This window comes from Paroedura picta, chromosome 4 (assembly GCF_049243985.1).
Source record: "Paroedura picta isolate Pp20150507F chromosome 4, Ppicta_v3.0, whole genome shotgun sequence".
NCBI lineage: Eukaryota > Metazoa > Chordata > Lepidosauria > Squamata > Gekkonidae > Paroedura > Paroedura picta.
In genome coordinates, this window is record NC_135372.1 from 59017713 (window position 1) to 59037005 (window position 19293).

At 42.9% G+C, this 19293-nt stretch overlaps 1 protein-coding gene and 1 non-coding gene across 2 annotated transcripts; both read right to left on the reverse strand.

Annotated features, from left to right (window-relative positions):
* Positions 1 to 5880: 5880 nt before the first annotated feature.
* RPL5 (ribosomal protein L5) lies at positions 5881 to 17542 on the reverse strand. Its single transcript, XM_077333003.1, has 8 exons — positions 17366 to 17542; positions 15542 to 15611; positions 15331 to 15446; positions 12005 to 12139; positions 10805 to 11007; positions 10150 to 10327; positions 6854 to 6942; positions 5881 to 6038 (listed from the first exon to the last, which is right to left on the reverse strand). Exons 1-8 carry the CDS (start codon positions 17366 to 17368, stop codon positions 5939 to 5941), a joined length of 894 nt encoding a protein of 297 aa, XP_077189118.1. The 5' UTR covers positions 17369 to 17542; the 3' UTR covers positions 5881 to 5938.
* On the reverse strand, positions 10437 to 10532 carry LOC143836942 (small nucleolar RNA SNORD21). Its single transcript, XR_013230853.1, has one exon. It is a non-coding gene; the product is annotated as a small nucleolar RNA SNORD21 (small nucleolar RNA).
* Positions 17543 to 19293: the final 1751 nt, after the last annotated feature.

Consider the following 19293-nt stretch of genomic DNA (forward strand, 5'->3'; position numbering starts at 1 on the left):
AAATCTCAACTCTCCACCGTGACCTCCCTCCAACCTTGGACAGAGAAAGTGAACTAGAGGCCCCTTGGCTATCTCTGGAGAGAACACTGAGTTACTTCAGACAACTCTCATTAGCTGAAGTGGACAGGATGCTAACAGCAAGGATGCCAACTACTTGCCCACCAGACCTATGCCCATCATGGACATAAGAATAGGAGCCCCCCTCCGGGAAATAATCAACCTCTCCCTCTCAATGGGAGAATTCCCAGGATTAAAAGAGGCAGTGGTGCACTTGTTGCTGAAAAAACCATCTCTGGACCCGCAGGAGCCTGAAAACTACAGCCCTGCTTTGGACTTAGCGTAGGGCTGCTGAGGACCAAATATCAACATTCCTGGGGGAAACTTCAGCCCTTGACCCATCCCACTCTGGTTTCCAGCCTGGCCATGGGGTAGAAACAGTGCTAGTTGCCCTGACGGATGACCTCTGCTGCCAGCTGGACCAATCTGTCAGCAGTGTTTGACACAGTCGATCATGGGCTCTCAGCTCCCCACCTCACTGATACTGGGATACAAATGGCAGATCAACTTCCTCCAGGGTCGCAGACAGAGGGTAGCAATAGGAGAGAATCTAGCTGTCATCAGCTTGCATGTATTCATGTGCTTACAGTGCGCAAGTATGTGCTTACTGTGACTAAACAAAACAGTTCATAAAATCAGAGTTGGAAGGGACCTCATGAGTCACCTAGTCAAACCCCATGCACTATGCAGGACACTCACATCCCTATCGCTCATCTACTGTAACCTGCCACCCCTTTGCCTTCACAGAATCAGCCTCTCCATCAGATGGCTATCTAGCCTCTGTTTTAACATTTCCAAAGATGGAGAACCCACCACCTCCCGAGGAAGCCTGTTCCACTGAGAAACCACTCTGTCAGGAACTTCTTCCAGATGTTTAGATGGAATTTCTTTTGAATTAATTTCATCCCATTCGTTCTGGTCTGTCCCTCTGGGGCAAGAGAGAACAATTCTGCTCCATTCTCCATATGGCATCCTTTTAAATACTTGGGGGCTTTCCGCATTCGTCCAAAATAGCACAATGGTTACTAATTGAAATCGCTACAGTTTTGCCATTATGCACAACGTCGTTGACAATCTGCAACACTCCTGAAACCGATCTGCAAAAAGTGCTTCGTTGTAGCGCTTTCAGGGAAATCCCAAAAAGTGGATTCACCCTCCGGAAAGCGCTACACTCCTGCAACCAATCTGCAACACTAGCGGGAAAGTTCTGTGCGTTACCATTGTTGCGGTTTCTGCAAAGTCCCTCCCCCTGGCTCCTCTGATCTTCCGGCGAATCGATCGCCATTTTTTTTTCTCCGAGCGAGCGGAGATCAATGCACAAGCAAGCCTTCGTTTACCCAGCGAGGCTTCCCTGGCTGCAGCCCCTCTGTTTAAAGTCACCAAGCACAAGCCCGTTTGCTGGTTTATTTTCACTTTATTTTCACACTGTTTTCAGCCGAAAATCGCGCCTGTGAGGGGGGGGATTTTTTTTTTTCACTCGGGGGGAGCGTGGAAACGATGAAACGGCAGCTCAAACACCACCTGCTAGCTGGATGGGTCTCTCCATTGCAACGAATCAATGCATATTCGTTGCAACGGGTGTGTGTGTGTTTTTTTAAAACTTCCTTAAAGGGAAAGGGGCTGTTTGGGAGCATGATAACGGCCGCCCATTGGCTGCTTGACGACCAGGGGCGGGACACAGCTTAGCAATAGCGCTTACTGGCTAGCGATTTTTGCAGAGACCGGAACCCTGTGGGAAACGATAGAAACGCAACTGGATTCCACTACAAAGGCAGGTATGCATTACGCCGAATTCCACTATTTAAAATGGTGATTTTTCGTTCAGCAAACAATTTGCTACATGGATCCCGGTGCGGAATGGCCCTTGAAGTTCTCTTCAGTCACTTTGGATAGTGGCTGTCAATGGCCCTGTCTCCATACATTTATTTTATAGCTTGAGGCCAACACTATGTACTTTTGCAGTGAAATCCATCATTTGTTTATGGTCAACATTACAAATTTGAAATTAGGCTTGAAATCAGTTTTATTGAACATAAAGCTTTCTGTCCAACCAGCCTTTTTGACATTCATGCCAATACATGTAGTGAGTAAAGAAAATAGGCCATGAATTACTGCACCTCAACGAATTTTCTGGTACACTTCATACTGCACCAGGAAATTCCCTGTGAGAAAAAATTAAAGAGTATTAGCTCTGGACTTCCGCCTCCATATATTCTGAATTGATAACTGAAGTGTAAGGCTACTGTGTTGCTAGAGTAATTTTTATAGCCCTATCAATGAGCAAGATAAGTGGAAGGAAATGAGATCACAGCGTTACGGAGACCTTGCCCACTTCTCCCCTCTCAGAAACTAACCCTTCACAGTCCATTACCTGTTTACTCAGCACTTATGTGGCAGACTGCACTTTTCAATCTTAGGGGCAGGTAGCAGCCATAATGCTAGACATCAATTTCGATCAAGTCAATGAAAATAGTGGTATTTAACAGTAAACTATTCCCAAGATTTTTGAGGTGTATCTGGGGCACATTTAAGTTTACGTCACTGACCGTGTCTCTCACCTTTTTAGACATTTATCAGTCTTACTATCAAATAATGAATTCTGATATTTTCTGAGGCATTTTAAAGTACATTTTCTGAGGCATTTTAAATTCTGAAATTAAGCCAGAAACATGTCAGATTACATACATTAAGGACAATTATAATTTCTATTACAATTTTCCTTTAATCATTGTCTATAATGCCTGAGTTTCATAATGCAATTGTAATGGAATTAGAACAGTTAAGTTTCATGCTAAAAAAAATTAGGTGAGGTACACCCCATGGGCCATGTCACAAACCCATATACTGCTAGGTAGCAAATATAATAATTCCCCTCATCCTGGAAGCTATTTTTGATTTTTTTAAAAACTGAGGCACATTCTAAAATACAGTAACCTAGAAACTGATTCCCTTGAAATCAAAGCCTTTAAAAAAACCCTCAATTACTGAAAAGTACTGGTACTATTAAAACAAAGCTTGCTGTACAGAAGTCAGGCTCCATTCTTTTAATGTTTAGACCGTACTGTCCCTTAACATGCAGCTATGTAATTGCATATACCCAGCTTATATGTCTAGTGGAAAACAGCAGCCTAATAAAATTGTATCGCCACTAGCATGTTGCAGTAGACAGTAGTGCAAGCAGGGATGCTGGATTACCCTCTTTGTTTAGTTCCCTATTGGAAGCTGGTTTTCAATCACAAGAGCCTCTTGTGGCGCAGAGTGGTAAGGCAGCCGTCTGAAAGCTTTGCCCATAAGGCTGGGAGTTCAATCCCAGCAGCCGGCTCAAGGTTGACTCAGCCTTCCATCCTTCCGAGGTCGGTAAAATGAGTACCCAGCTTGCTGGGGGGTAAACGGTAATGACTGGGGAAGGCACTGGCAAACCACCCCGTATTGAGTCTGCCATGAAAACGCTAGAAGGCGTCACCCCAAGGGTCAGACATGACTCGGTGCTTGCACAGGGGATACCTTTACCTTTACCTTTCAATCAATGCCCTCAGTTACTTGAATAATTTGGCATGTTAGCACTGCATTTTGTTTTGTCACCTGTTTCTTTTTTGCAATATATATATGTAATAAATGGCTTGATGGGGCTACAAGCTATTTTTCATTTCCAGCCAGTCCTGCTCAAGTGTATATTTACACTGTTGCTTTACCCTAACAGGGTTAAAAGGGGCCCACAACTCCTTCAAGAGTAGCCAAGAACTCAAGACAGAATGCAGTTAGGAAATTTAGCAGAACTATTCCAAGTAAGGGACTACCTTTTTACAAAATTCAACAACAATGCAGGATCATTCTAGAAGAAATCTACCATCCTGTGGGAAATGCACCAAACCTATTAGTCCTATTCTGGGCATTTACAAAATGAGCTTTTTGTACAAGACATTTCTTTCAGTAGCAAATTTTCTTTGGGTGTTTTTATTGATGGAGAAGGACCCTTCAACTGTAACTTAGGAATATTTTCCTACACTCTTTCATACTTGCCCATCTTTATAAAATCATACCTTAGCTAAAGTGGAAAGCAGGAACAGGTTAGCTACAGTCACCACACAAAACACCACAGGAAACTTAGGCAGACATTCCAGCTTCTGGCACAGGGTTTCTACTGCTTTTGTAGGATATGGATTGTGGAGTCTTACATCCTCTACATAAGTGGTCTTCAACACTTGGAGCCAACATGCTTAACTGGGCCACAAACCCTCACATTGCTGTATGGTTGAAAGACCACCTTGCATGTAGAACAAGGGTGTTACACTTCCTGCTTTTCAATGCATACTGGTAAGTGGAGGACATTGACATGAAGTCACTCAGTGACAGTGAAGATTCTTCCCATGCTCTGCCCTTTGGCTTGCTCATTATAAAAACTGGTTCCCTTTTTTCTACTTAAAGTCTCAAAGAATCTGATAATCTCCTACCTTTCTTCTCCCCACAATATGTGAGGTAGGTGAGGCGGAAGGAGCTCTGAGAGAACTAACCCAAGGTAACCCAGCTAGCTGCATCCACATCAAACCCAGTTTTACAGATTATAGCAGGCTCTCTCAACCGGGTTTTTTTCCCCATTTCTTGACAGCCCTGCAAGGGTTTCCTGAATGGGTGGGGAAGGGCCACAGGTGGACGTGGATGGAGCTATGCTTCCCAACTGCACGATCACTTCTGGGGGTTCTCAAAGCCTGAAGAATGTTTCAGGGTTTTTTTACAGGAAAAAAAGAAGAGAAAGGCTGGATTACAGTATACCTCCTGCTTGGTTCACATTTCATACTCCTTGCACTTTTGGACTAATGCCCTTCAAAGAGGGGAACATACTGAAAATCCACTGATACATGATCACTTTGCTGCCCATTGTAAGTCTAAGGTTCCTTTGTGTGGGTGATACACACATTTTAATAAAGCAGCTTTAAATCAGGGCTGTGGAGATACTGTCTGTGCTGTTCTAATGTCACCAATGCAGCTACTACCATAGTCAATAACAATTATGGAACCATTGTCATGGTTAAAAAAGTAACACAGCATCACAATAAAGGTGCAATAATAGTAATAATAGTCCCACCCTTTCCAGTAAATAAGCAGTGCTGGTGGTACAGAGAATCATTAGTGATGGGGGAGGGATGGGGGATCAGAGCTAGGTGAGCCATAACAAAGGGCTTTCAGATGGTGGGAAATTGCAAGGTATATGTCTATGGTTGCTCAGGGGTAACAACCATGTAGTTTCACCTTTTGGGACAGGCAAAATGGTACAGTGGGATCTTTAAAAAAAAATAGCAGTTAACTTGTCACTCGCTGTTTCACCATAAAAACTGGTAAACTTTAAATAGAAAATTAAAGCAATGGCCAGAACCACCTGAAAGGTAAGAGCTGTTTTTCCTTAGCAATTAAAGTAAGGGCTTCACAAAGAGGTACAAGAACTATATTTATAAAAAGAAAAACAAAAGGAAGGACTCCTTTGTGGCGAAAGCGCATCTTCTTATGCTTTCAGTAAGTGGTAAAAGGAACCCTCAAATTTGCCCACAGGTGAACACTTAAATGGATGTTCAATGTACACTGCCTTAAGTCTGCTTATGGAAATGTTAATGTTGGTTGGCCTCTCCCCAACTGACAGATGGCTGATCTTGTGATACTTAGAGGAGCTTCAGAAGTTTAACAAGGAAAGCCAATACAATGAAACCAATCCCATCTCGTCTGTAATTTTTTTGTATGAGAATAAAGTGGCAAAGGCAGGCAAACCAGCAGGCACTCAGCAATCCTTTTAAAGCAGCTACTATTCAAACAAGTAAATCAACATTAACAACATTGGTTCAATAAATTTATTGTTTTCCAAAAATCTTCATAGAAAATTATGGAACGAATCTTAACTATCGGCTGCGCGTTCCTGGGCCCTAAGGAAGCTGGCCTTCTTCTGAGCCACCCGATCTTTCTTCTGGGCAAGAGATAACTTGGGACGATTCCACCTGCACAATGAAGAGTTTGGTGGTGTTAATGCCATTCCATTCTTTTTAAAAACTTCAATCAAATTTGAACAGCTGTCACTCCAACAATTCTATCTGTGAGATACCAAAGTGCCATTCTGCTCTCTCCTACACAAATACCATGTTCGACATTTGTCTTAACATCTTCTGGGTATTGCACATTTTAATAGAAAGAGAAGGAGGGGATTACTATTCTCATTTTTTAAATAACAAAAGCCACTCTCAAGTCCACGCAAGATTTCTCTTGCACACCAAGTACGTAACAGCAACAACCCACAGGCAATGAATTTTACCCAGCAGTTTGGCCTCAAGGAGAAGAGCTCACCTGTTCAACCAACACATGTTCAACCAATTATTCATTTCTATACTGATTGATCTCTAATCAGAGGAAATGTTCAGATATTCACTCACCTTCTCCTAGGCAAATATACATCCATAAACTAACTATATTAAAGTGTGTACTGCAAAGACTGCACTGGGTTTGAAGATACCCAATTGCAGTAGGTCTGGAGATCACTGGAAGTAGTTTGTGAGTCAGCGTGAAGCCCAAGGTACTTCCTATCCTATGCTATAATTATGAATTAAGGTGTATCACATGAAGGTGTAACAGCATAGGCGAGATGCTTTTCAAGCAATAACCATTAGATGTACTTTCTATTAACAGCTCATGTGATATCCCTTATGTTATTCTCCATTTTAGACACTGAGGAGGGGCAGCCCACTGACCACCAGTATGGCTTGCTATCTGTGGCACACAGTCCTCTTGTATATGTGGGGGGAGAGGAAGTCCATCATACCTCTTCTTTTTGACTTCTCTCTTGGGTTTCTTTTCATGGACTGGATTCTCACGTATTCCAGCATGGGCATTTTTATACATTTCTTCCATCTGAAAACATAATATTTACAAATCATTTCACAAGTCTGCCTGACATAAAATGTAAGTTTTCTGGAGAGGAAGCTTTAAAGTGAACTCAAGATGTGATTTTTCCTCATCAACCCACCTCAAATCTATTCCAAACTAAGGCGCAGAACCAGTCCAAGCTGGATTTAGAAGGGACCAAATGAAAAAGTGCATCTATCCTATCTGGGTGGAGTCCAACGTTCAGTTGCCCCCTCAGCCAGAAATCTGGGTGCGATTCCTGACTACTCCTTATCTATGGAAGCACAAGTTTTGAAAGTAGAAAGGCTGGCATTTTTCCACCTACACCAACTACTAGGACCCTACTTGACTCTGGAACATCTAGCCAGTCCTCCATGCAACAATCACCTCTAGATTGAAGTTCTCTAACTCACTCTGTGGGCCTGCCCTTATCCTTGTTCCAGAAACTACACCTGGTCCAGAATGTGGCAGCCAGGGTACTTACAGGTACACTCTGGAGAGCACCTGTTCTCCAACAGGTGCACTGGTTGCCAGTTGAATTCTGGGTCAAGTTTAAGGTTAGTCTATAAGGCCATCCGTGGTCTGGATCCTGCGTATCGAAGAGACTGGCTCTCTACCTATACCTACTAGAGAACAATTCATTCTTTGAATGCCAACCAGTTGGTGGTCCCTGGCCCCAAGGAAGTACATCTGGCCTCAGCCAGGGCCAGGACATTTTCTGCCCTGGCCCCCACCTGGTGGAATGAGCTCCTGGAATACATCAGGGCCCTGCCAGAGTTAGCACAATTGGTTAGGGCCTAAGCTAATATCTATCGACCTACCTATTCATGGCCCTAACTACTTATTAGTCCATCTGTTATACCATTGACCACTTCCAAATCATCATAAATTTCTGGGAGGATTCAGTATCAAAGTCATCAATATTAATACTAATATATAATCACTGCTATTTTAATAAACATAATGCTGTACAAAGTAACCAGCGTGCTAGATTTTCTTCTACCATTTAAAATAGACCAAAGGCCTGCAGCTAGAAAAGCTTTCATGCATTATGTTAAAAAGGGAAGACAAACTTTTAATTACTAAAAAGACAGCTTGGTGTAGTAGTTAGGAGCAGCAGTTTCTAATCTGATGAGCTTGGTTTGATTCTCCACTCCTCTTCCACAGCTGGGTGACCTTGGGCTCGCAGTAATTATCAGAGCTCTCCCAGCCGAATCTACCTCACAGGGTGACTGTTGTGAGGAGAGGAAAGGGAAGGCAATTGTAAGCCGCTTTGAGACTCCTCCTGGTAGAGAAAAGCGGCATATAAGAACCAACTCTTCTTCTTGTTCTTATATACAGGCTAATTTAAGAGCCAGAATTAATTTTCAGTGGTTAAGAAAATACAGCATGAAACTGCCTTCAGTCACTGACCTGCCAACCTGCATAAATCATCAGTGCAGCAGCAAAGTAGCAAGAGTGTGATAACCACACCTGAGCTATAGTAGACACTGAATTTCCCCCCCTGCTCCATGACCACAGCTCAGGCAAACAGGAATGCTGCAGCTCCCAACTGCAGAGTAAAAGATGTGGCCCAACAACTGTGGATATATTTCCTCTTGAAGGATGAAAGAATCTTAGCTACACATTTTAATTGTGAGAACAAGTGTTAACTGAAGAACTCTATTTACCCACTTGCATTTCTGTACCTATACATCAACTCCTTTTAACTGCTACCTGAAATGCTGGATTTGGTTTTTGTTTTTTCATGGTCAATGAACAGCAAAATAATGCTATCACCATGTTGCTTGCACCTCTGAGTTGTCACCCATTTCCTGACTGTAAAGGTCTTAGTAGTACTGTTAAACTGTCTTCCCTACTGCTGTCAAAATATCCCTCCCCAAACAGGTAAAAACTTTTTGCAATCTTATTAGGAGTGGGGGGGTTGGAAACAGAAACATTTGAGAATTTACCAGACTACTATGGTCATCTTCAGAGGCCATGGTCATTCAAGTGCCTACTGAGCTTCACTGAGGGGCAAACCAAGAAAGGGCCTTCTCAATCATGGCATCAAAACTCTGAAAAGTTCTTCCTAAGGAAGATTGGTCTGTCCCTTTCTACTGCCGTCTTCTGCCAGTGAGTGAAGACTTTTGGATTTATGTTCCCTCATAGAATCATAAACTTGGAAGGGGCCATACAGGCCATCTAGTCCAACCCCCTGCTCAACACAGGATCAGCCCAAAGCATCTTAAAGCAAATTAAAAAGGTAAAGGTATCCCCTGTGCAAGCACCGAGTCACATCTGACCCTTGGGGTGACGCCCTCTAGCGTTTTCATGGCAGACTCAATACGGGGTGGTTTGCCAGTGCCTTCCCCAGTCATTACCGTTTACCCCCCAGCAAGCTGGGTACTCATTTTACCGACCTCGGAAGGATGGAAGGCTGAGTCAATCTTGAGCCGGCTGCTGGGACTGAACTCCCAGCCTCATGGGCAAAGCTTTCAGACGGCTGCCTTACCACTCTGCGCCACAAGAGGCTCTTTAAAGCAAATTAGCTCCCCCTAACTGTTTAGTAATGTGTTTTGTTTGGTTTTAATGATTTTTAAGAAGCATCTTCATTATGCACATTTTCACTTTATTAGCTGCCTTGGCAGTTCTGATGTTAGAAAGATGGGAGATAAATTTTGAAATGAAGCAAATGGGGAAAAGCCTTTGCCCACAGCACAAGAGGCAATTTAAAAGTGATTCTAAAATGTTGCAGGAAAAGATGGAATTTACAAGCAGTCAGAAAACTGGTCAAAACCGATAGGTGCAAGTGTATCAACGTTCATCCAATATGCTCTAAAGGACCACAGGCTTACTTAACAGGCTGGGTTGAAGGCTGGAATTTCAGGAGCATAAATACCTGACCTCAGTTATAAAGGAGTCACAAATCACTGATTTATACTTTCCTATACAATACAGGAGAGCCTCTTGCGGCGCAGAGGTTCAAGGTTGACTCAGCCTTTCATCCTTCCGAGGTCGGTAAAATGAGTACCCAGCTTGCTGGGGGGTAAAACGGTAATGACTGGGGAAGGCACTGGCAAACCACCCCGTATTGAGTGACACTAGAGGGCGCCACCCCAAGGGTCAGACATGACCTGGTGCTTGCACAGGGAATACCTTTACACAATACAGATTCTAATTAGGACATGCTTTTAGTTCCATCCACAACAAACGAGGCAGAATTAATCTTACCATTTCAGACGTCACATTGTTCTTTATATACTGGGAGAACTGTTTTTTGTAAGCATCTTCGTCCTCCTCCATCAAATAACGCATGTAATCTGCAACGTTTTGGCCCATGATGTGCTTCCGGTGGACCTCTGCGTTGAATTCTTTGCTCTCTGAGTCATAGCCAGGGAAGCGCTTGGTACTGTGAAGCAGAAGCGGAGTAAACTGTAGCAAGTTGTGGAAAGGGGCACTGTACAGAACAGTCACCTCAACCGTGTTTTTCAAACTAACAACATGAGTCAAGAGTCTCGGCCACCATCAGTCCCGTCTTGAAACACAAACATCAATCATACACATACCAAGGACCAACTACAGCATGCTCAGGCAGTGGGGTATCATCACACAGTAGCCGAGATACAGAGAATCAACTAAAAAGGAAGACTACTTATGGAGAACTACAATTAGTGCTGGTGAACACTGTGTTGCTGTTCTGGCTATCTTTTTTGCCTAAGTGTAAAACTAGTACATAATACAGCTAGACAGAGACTTCTGCTAATTAGGCCAAAAAGGTACCAAAGAGCATCTATCAACAATAAGCAAGTTCTGCAATTTCTAACTAAACCAGTACAGGGAGCTCTGCATTTCCTGAGGATATAGCTGAACTAAAGAATGAAGTTACCTGTGTGGGATTGACAGACCACCGTCGACGGCTCCTTTGAGAGCTCCAAAAACCTTGTTCCCAGTGGTAGTTCGAGCCAAACCTGCATCCAAATAGCAGGTAAAGGCACCAGGTTGCCCATCCACACTTTCCACATTATATTCGTCACCAGTTACTTCAACTTGGCCTTCATAGATCTTATCAAGGCCAAATTTGTTCAGCAGCTGCAAGAGAATTTTTCCCAAAAGTTCTGAGGTTCTGCAGAAACAGCTACAGATTTTTCAGTGAAAACTTTCTATACTGCATCTCTAAAGAAAGCAAGTATTTATTTATTATATAAGTACTATAAGCAGATCAAAACCACTCTTAAGAGTCAACCATAGCTGTCTGGAAGAAAAATAGAGCAAGCCAGAACAGCAAACCCAGGTATAGAGAGAAAAGTTCAAATTTATAGAAATTAACAATATTCTAGTCCAAATTCATAGAACCATAGAGTTAGAAGGGACCACCAGGGTTCAACCCCTTTCAGAATGAAGGAAATTCACAGCTACCTGCCCACCCATAGTGACCCCAATTCCATGTCCAGATGCCGGGGGGGGGGGGGGGGAGAAAACCAGAATCAAGAAACAAGAAAGGGCCAGAAGAAAAAGTAGACTTTGTTCAAGGCATGAAAAAATCCCTTTTGGCAGCAGAAACGTTTTGGGAGTCTTGGGTGCCCCACTGTCTCTAAGTTTTTTCAGTCTTGCTCTGTGGCAATTAGTGAAGCAGAAGATTAGCAAACAGGTACAGGATATACCTTGTGAAATCACCTAGCATTTTCTGTGAGCCCCACTGAAAAGTATGCCAGTACTAAGTCATTCATGAAAATGAAGCTTGCCACCATTTTTCCCTCTAAGTTACTCAATGTCAAGTACTGCACAGAAGGAAGTCTATTCCAGCTGCTACTGAACACATCCCCTGTTTTTGTTTTAAGAACTGACTGGTATAATAAAAATATTTAGCAGCTGCTGCATCAGAACAACAGGAACACAGAATCTTAAACTTGCAGTTCTACATACCTCACTTCTAAAACCCAGGCATAGACTGAGCATTGATTTGCAAATCTCATTTCTCTAAGGCAGTATGATGAAACCTGCAGTGTCAATGGGACTGTGATTCTTAAGTGCTACATCCTAATTTGTTTCCCAAAGGAGTTTGAGGGGGCTTTCAACAGATACATACCCTGCGAGCCAGCAGCAGGCCAGTGCAATAGGCAGCAGCGTAGTTGGTTAAGCCTACTTTCACACCGTACTTTGGCAGCTCGTGCGCATATGCTGCACAGACAATCATGTCACCTTCAATTCTGGCATATGCAATCTGACAACAAAAACAGTGTTAGTGACTGAAATCCCTAATCCACATTCAACAACCAGAGGGTTCCCTCCCACCTTACCAGACTGCAACAGGAAAGGTTACCAGCACTTCTATAGCAAGAGCTCATTCTTTGAGACAGTCCAAAAGTTGTTGGTGACTATATCAACCCATTTAAGGGGAAGAAATAGTCCCCACCCCCCTGGACCAACACAACAACTTGTAAATACAAAGACAGGCAATCTACAATCTGATTTACAGGGACTGTTAAATCAGGGTTTTTTAAAGATTAAAGTAGTAAGTAGGCGTTGGTCCACAGCAAAATCCAAAAACACAAGTTATGTAAGATCTTCAATTAGGACCAACCAACCAAACAAACAAAACAGTGCACAGGTGTCTTGTGTTCTCCAGGAATTATCAGATTGGATGCTTAAAAAGAACTTTGCAGTTTCCAAGCATTCTGTGCAGGATGCTTAGCTGGATACATGGGCATATGATATCAGGCTGAGTCTTTGACACAGAACAAGCAGCAAAAAAGTATATTGAGATAAATGGCTAACAAGCAAAAGTTAATCAAACACACTTCCAGTACCACATAGAATGCATTTCTCTTAAAATGCTGAGAGCAAAGTATTATGTAAAGAGTCTATTATCAGCCAAACTGTAGCTGCAAAAGAGAGATTTTCCAATTTCTCTGATCCAAATAACCTTCCTGTAACTTGAAATCAGTTTGCAACATTGTTTTATGATTGCTACACTCTCCTACTTTCCATTATGTCCTGAATCGCCACCCTCTATGCCCTCTCCTTTGTTGTTGGAATTCATACTGAAGAACAGTTGGGGGAAATCATAGAATCATATAGTTGAAAGGGACCTCCTGGGTCATCTAGTCCAAACCCCTGCACTATGCAGGACACTCACATCCCTATGGCTCATCTACTGTAACCTGCCACCCCCTTGAGCCTTCACAGAATCAGCCTCTCCGTCAGATGGCTATCTAGCCTCTGTTTAAAAAATTTCCATATAGCACTTAGTGACTTTGGGGGACATTTTATTGATCCTTGATATTATGTCACCATTACTACCTATAAGGTGATCACTGAACAATAATACCCACTACAAACTTCATTTGCTCTGTCCTCTCTACAACATTGCCATTTCCTTTCCCCAACCATGACAGCGCCCACTTTCTTTCTCTATTGCTACGGCAGCTTCTCTCTGTCTCTCACTTATGGACAAAAGCTCAAAAAGTGTGCAAAAAACTGTGGACCCACGAACACATGCAGCTGCAATAATTCTTAACTTGATTCCTCCAACTATGAGGAAGGGAGAGGGATGCTGCTATCCACTACTCAGCTGGGCAGCAATTTCCTCTCAAGCAGCTCAACAGGCCACATTTCCCATAGCTGTAGAAGGCACAACAAGTATTGCCCAGAGCAGTCCTGTACCATAACAATTCTCCCCTTTAAGAGAGGTATAAATGTTGTGGCTGCATTCCGGATCCATTTCATTTCATTCAGCGAGACAGAAGAATCAAGACCCACTCTTAACACAAGCAGTTTTCTGATGACCAGTCACCAAAGTAACTGACAGTTTTGTAAATATATATTTTGCAAATACTTTCTTCCCCCCGTAGGTAAGCATAATTAAATAATAATGTAACCTCAGTAGACGGGATGAATGATCTGGATAAAAATTTCAAAAACTACTTATGGCAAACTGGGCATTTATGACACAGAATGAAATCTCATACATCTTATAAAGCAGTATCTTAAAAGCAGTATCTTAGCCTGACTTCAGAAAAGCCACCATGGAACCTCAGTTTGGGACAGCCACACCACATTCTGTTAATGACTACTAGTCCTTGCACAGAGTTACAGTTCTCATGGTTCATTTGACTGGAACACTGACAGTTCTAAATTTGAAATAGGTTGATATCCCCTGTGCAGGCATGCCCTTAGGCTAGCAGTAAGTGGCTATTGATCACAGAATCAGAGTTACAAGGGGCCATACATTTAGTCCAACCCCCTGCTCAATCTGGGATCAGCCTAAAGCATCCAGGATAAGTATCTGTTCAGCCACTGCTAAAAGATGGGCAGTGATGGGGAGCTTGCCACCTTCTTAGGCAGTCAAGTCCACTGTGAACATTTTCCCCCAGTATCGTTGTCTTATAGCTTAAACCAATTACTGTGGGTCCTAGCAACAGGAACCTTTTCTTGCCGTTCTCCAAGTGACAACCTTTCAAATACTTAAAAGACAGCAATCCAGTCCCCTGTCAACCTCCTCTTCTCGAGGCTGAACATTCCCAAGTCCCTCAGCCTTTCCTCATAGGGCTTGGTCCAGCTTCGTCACTTTCCTCTGAACCCTCTCAATTTTGTCTGCGGCCTTTCTGAAGTGAGGCCTCCAGAACTGCACACAGTACTCCAGGTAGGGTCTGACCAATGCTGTATACAATGAGATTATGACATCTTGTGATTTTGATGTGATGCCTCTGTTGATACAACTCCAGACTGCATTTGCTTTCTTTGTAGTTTCTACAATGTTCTAATATAAAATGCCCTTAGGCTAGTGATAAATGACTATTGGTCAAACCATAGTTTCTACAACTGTCTAATGTAAAACACATCTAATCAATTTCCTATTTGTGTACTTAGCTTGTCTTCCAGACGTCTCTCCTAAATGGAGACAGAATCAGAAGAGCAGCTTTTAGAAGAATTAGAAGATGCTATTCAAGAAAGATGCCATGCTAAGATTTAGGAAGGATTAATTTCAACTCTGCTCCCTCAGCATTTTCTGCAGACGGGCAGCTGTGTTTTCCCTAGTGAAAACCATGAATGCTTTTCTCAAACAGAACACATGTCAAGAAAACTGTTGCAATCTGAGATTAGTATGGAGAGGGTCTAAGATGCATCAGAAAGTAAATGATAGAACACAGAGCTCAATGTTGGCTCAAGAGAGCTACAAACAATCCCTAGATTGCTCCAAATACTTTTCCCTCTTATTTTAAAGCTTTCTCCAAGAAGAGAATACTGAAATTAAGTCTACAAATAGACCACCTAAGACACACTCAACTCTGTGTCCCTATGCCAGCTAAGGTATATTTCACAACTTACAGAATTCCTACATGGAAGGCATTTCTGCGAAGACTGATGCTATAGCCCCTCGAAGTATGGTAAAAGATAGAAAAGTGACCTTACCTGGCAAATGATGTCTCTGTTGGTGACGCGTACAATCATCCTATACTTAGGAGTGTTGTACTTGTTTTTATCTTGAATCACCAAACGTTTCCGAGCATAATAATCGGTCTTTCCCTCTGAAAGAGAAAAATACAGAAGCACGTGTAGAAACTGCAGATTCAGGTTTTCATCTGATTAAAAGGATTGAGAGTCTAAAAAATATGAACCATACCTCTCCTTCTTCTGAATTTCACTTGGTATCTCTTGAAGTAGGCCTTATTCTTAACCACTTTGACAAACCCCTAGACCAGACAGCACACAAAAGTATCAATGTTAAAGGCATATTCCTGAACAGGAGAAACTAAATGTGGTATAAATCTCTTGATGCTGACAAATGGAAAAACAGAACTCTCGTGACATGTTATCCAACATATCTTTAGACATGTGGTCTTAAAACAGACACTCCATTCGAAGCAACTTTTAATTGCTGCAAAGCTGGCAATAACCGACAACACGGAATTCCACATGGAGAACAAGTCTTCCCAATTTTTTTCTTTTTAACAACATATTTATACTGTAAAACCTAAACATTTTTTAAAATCTTTATGAATCTTGTTTAAATATGTGCTTCCAGAGCGAGCATAACTTTATGCACAGTCCAAAAGCACTCATGTCAGAGATGAGAAAACTATAGTTAAAACTAGGGCATAAAGAACCAAATGGCAGGAAGCCTACAAGAAACCAGCAGCCCCAAAAACAAAGTTATCCAAGTCTTTAGGATCCCAACCACTGGAAGAAAGGGCAGCTTTTCTTTCCCAGTCTGTAAAACTTGTTCAGAAAAATTTCACAGGCCTTACTTTCAACGTAAGAAAACTGGCTTAAAGCAAAGTAACATCACTTCCCATATTGTGATCTTCATTCGTAGACCATCTTATTTGCGTCCATTCCTGTTGGCACCACCTTTGTGTGGCATTTACTTATAGCAGCCTAACACCAATCACACTGGAGCAAAAATCTTGACATACCAACTCCAAGAGCCCTTTCCACATCTTCCACAGTGGCAATCCCAGCTTTTAACAGTGAAACTACATGCCATAGGAAGCCCCTCAATTCTGACATTGTAATCAGTTGTTTGTGTATCAGCTGCTTGCAAAGAACAAATTATTTCCATAAACTATTCTTATTTTATTTTTAAGGTAAGTGTATATTTGAAAATGTGATGCGCAACTAGACCGTGAAGGGAATTCGTTTCACTCGTGGGAAAGAACATAAGTTGTGCATGCCACAAGATTGTAAACCAAGGAATCTCTGTAATTCTCCCCAAACACACACCTAAAAACCTCCGAAAAAAGGTCTTGTGGCACCATGCACTCACAAAAAAAGTTTAGAGTGATCTGGTCCAGGGCTTTAATACTTCTTTCTACTTTCGTTGAGACAGCTCAATCAAACTACCCTTCTGGACTTCCTAAAGGATTCCAAAAACTGCAACAGGGCTGAGACACTTCTGAAAAACTCGAGAAAGGGGACACGTAATGCCGTCACGTTCCCCTCAATGCAATCCACCCTTTACCTCTCTCCACCCTTATCCCAAAGCATGAGCCCCAGCTAGGCCCAGCACCGTGTGTCCACGCCCGGAGAGGCCCTTCCAGACGTCCAGGGACCGCACTTTCTGCCTCGCCAGCTGTCAATGGGGAAAGGGCAACCCCCCCCCCTTTGGGGTGGGTAGGGGCGTTGAGAGAAAGAAATTAGGCTCGAATTTAGGGGCAGAAACGAGAGGCCAGAAGCAAGGAGAGCTCAAGAACCAGTCCTGGGAATATAAACTTGAGCGAGCAGGTGGGGAGGAGGAAAAAAAGGGGGGTTTTCCTTGCAAGAGCAAAGACACAAGCGGCGAGCGCAGCCATTAAGCCACGCTGGAAGCTGCTTCCGCAGCCAGGCCCGCCACTTTCCAATCGGACTCCATCCGGCCGTCCAGAATCACCCAGGAGCCCGCAGCGGCTCCAGACCAGCAAACCGGCCCCTTTCTTCCCGGCCCGGCCTGTTTGGACACAGTACTGACCATGGTTCTGCGTTCCGTCCGCTTTCGCTTTAGGCCGAGGGCCGCTCAGCGAAACGCCTGCACCACTTAACGCTGGGGGAAAAGGCCGAGGCCGCTGCGCAGGCGCAATACGTCACTTGGCTGACAACGCGGAGCCAGCCGAGCAAGAGAGGCTTCCCCGGAAGTCGATGCCGCCCCGCAGAGGCTTGGAAGAGAGCGAGCAAGCGGCGTTTCTCTCCCACGCCCCGTCGGGAAGTGCGAAAGCCGCCTTCTGCGACCGCCCCCTGGAGGCTTCTCTCATACAGTGAAATTCATACAGCTTCTCTCATACAGCGAAATTCTCATACAGAAAATTCTTTGTATGAACGGTTACTCTAATGCAGGGGTAGTCAAAACTGCGGCCCTGCAGATGTCCATGGATTACAATTCCCATGAGCCCCTGCCAGCGAATGCCTGGCCTAATGCAATATCGTGCAATAAATGGCTGCAGAGTCTCGATCTGATAACTTTAAACTCACTTCTGGAACAAAATGTCAATTCTGTCTGCCTATTCAGCTAATCAGACCTTTTGAGTTCAGTTGTAGTTTACAAAAACATTGGAGAAATAAAACTGTCCACGTTAGTAATTAATAGTACTAATGGGGACAGTTTTATTTCTTCAATGTTTTTGTAAGCTACAATTGAACTAAAAAGGACTGATTGGCTGTTTTAGCAGAGAATTATCATATGGCTTAATTCAGATATTATGACACAGTTTACTAATTTGCCACAATTTGTTTTTGCCTTATATCTCCAGTTATGGCTGTTCATTTAGTCTGAGGGTGCATGCACTCGAAAGCTCACGCCTTGAATAAATTTTTGATCTTAAAGGTGCTATTGGACTCTTGTTTTTGTTGTGCTACTTCAGACCAACATAGCTACCTGTTTGAATCTATCCTTATGGAAGGCACAGCCCTGTTTACATCTGCAACTTTCAGAATAACCAGAGCTAGCGAAATCTTGCAGCACTGCAAAGCTGGAGTCCAGTGACACCTTTAAGACCTACAGAGTTGTATTTGAGGTGCGTGCACATGGAAACTCACGCCTAGAGTCAAACTGCACTGGTCTTAACAGTGCCACCAGACTCCCACTTTGCTGTGCTGCTTCAGGCCAACACAGCTGTCCACCTGAAGAAATCATGTAGTATGAACATCTTGAAGGCATTGACTGCTTCTTTATTCTTCTCCGTTCATTCCCCGCCTCCCTCTTCATGTGGATGCTTGAAGCTGCCACTGATCTATCAAAGCCAAGTCAGTATTCCCTATTCCGACTGGCAGCCATTCACAAAGGTCTGGGGAGGATAGACCTTTTCACATCATCTGCTGGTTGTAAGAATTGAATTTGGGGCTGGGCCCATGACTAAAACCAATATTTATTTATTTATTATATTTATTATATATCACCCTCCCCGGAGGCTCCTTGTTGAATATTATTACTATTACTATTATATAATAATTCCTAGCCCTTCTCCCCACCCCGCAAGCAGGCCTGTGGTGGCTTAGAGCATCTCAATAATAAAACATCAGCAATAAAGCATCTTTTAAAGTTTCACAGTTTAAAAACTAATACATCACCATTTCCTTCCATGATAAATTTGCATGATTGCCTATAGGCGTCACAGGATCCCCAGCAGAGTAAGTGGGGAGATTTTGTTTTGAGACATCAATGCTTTATCAGTTAGGATCAGCTTGTTTTTCTTTTACTTGAGATAATCATTCCGTTTTCTTTGAGTGATGGTTGAACACTTTCACATACTTATATTCGCAGTTAACAAACCCGAAGGACACTTCTTGTACAGCTGACCAGCTCTTCTCTTCCCAGTTGGCTGAATTGTAATAACAAACATAGATTCAATCTCACACATTCTGATGGAGAGAAACTTAGTCCATAACACACTTCTTTTGTTGCAG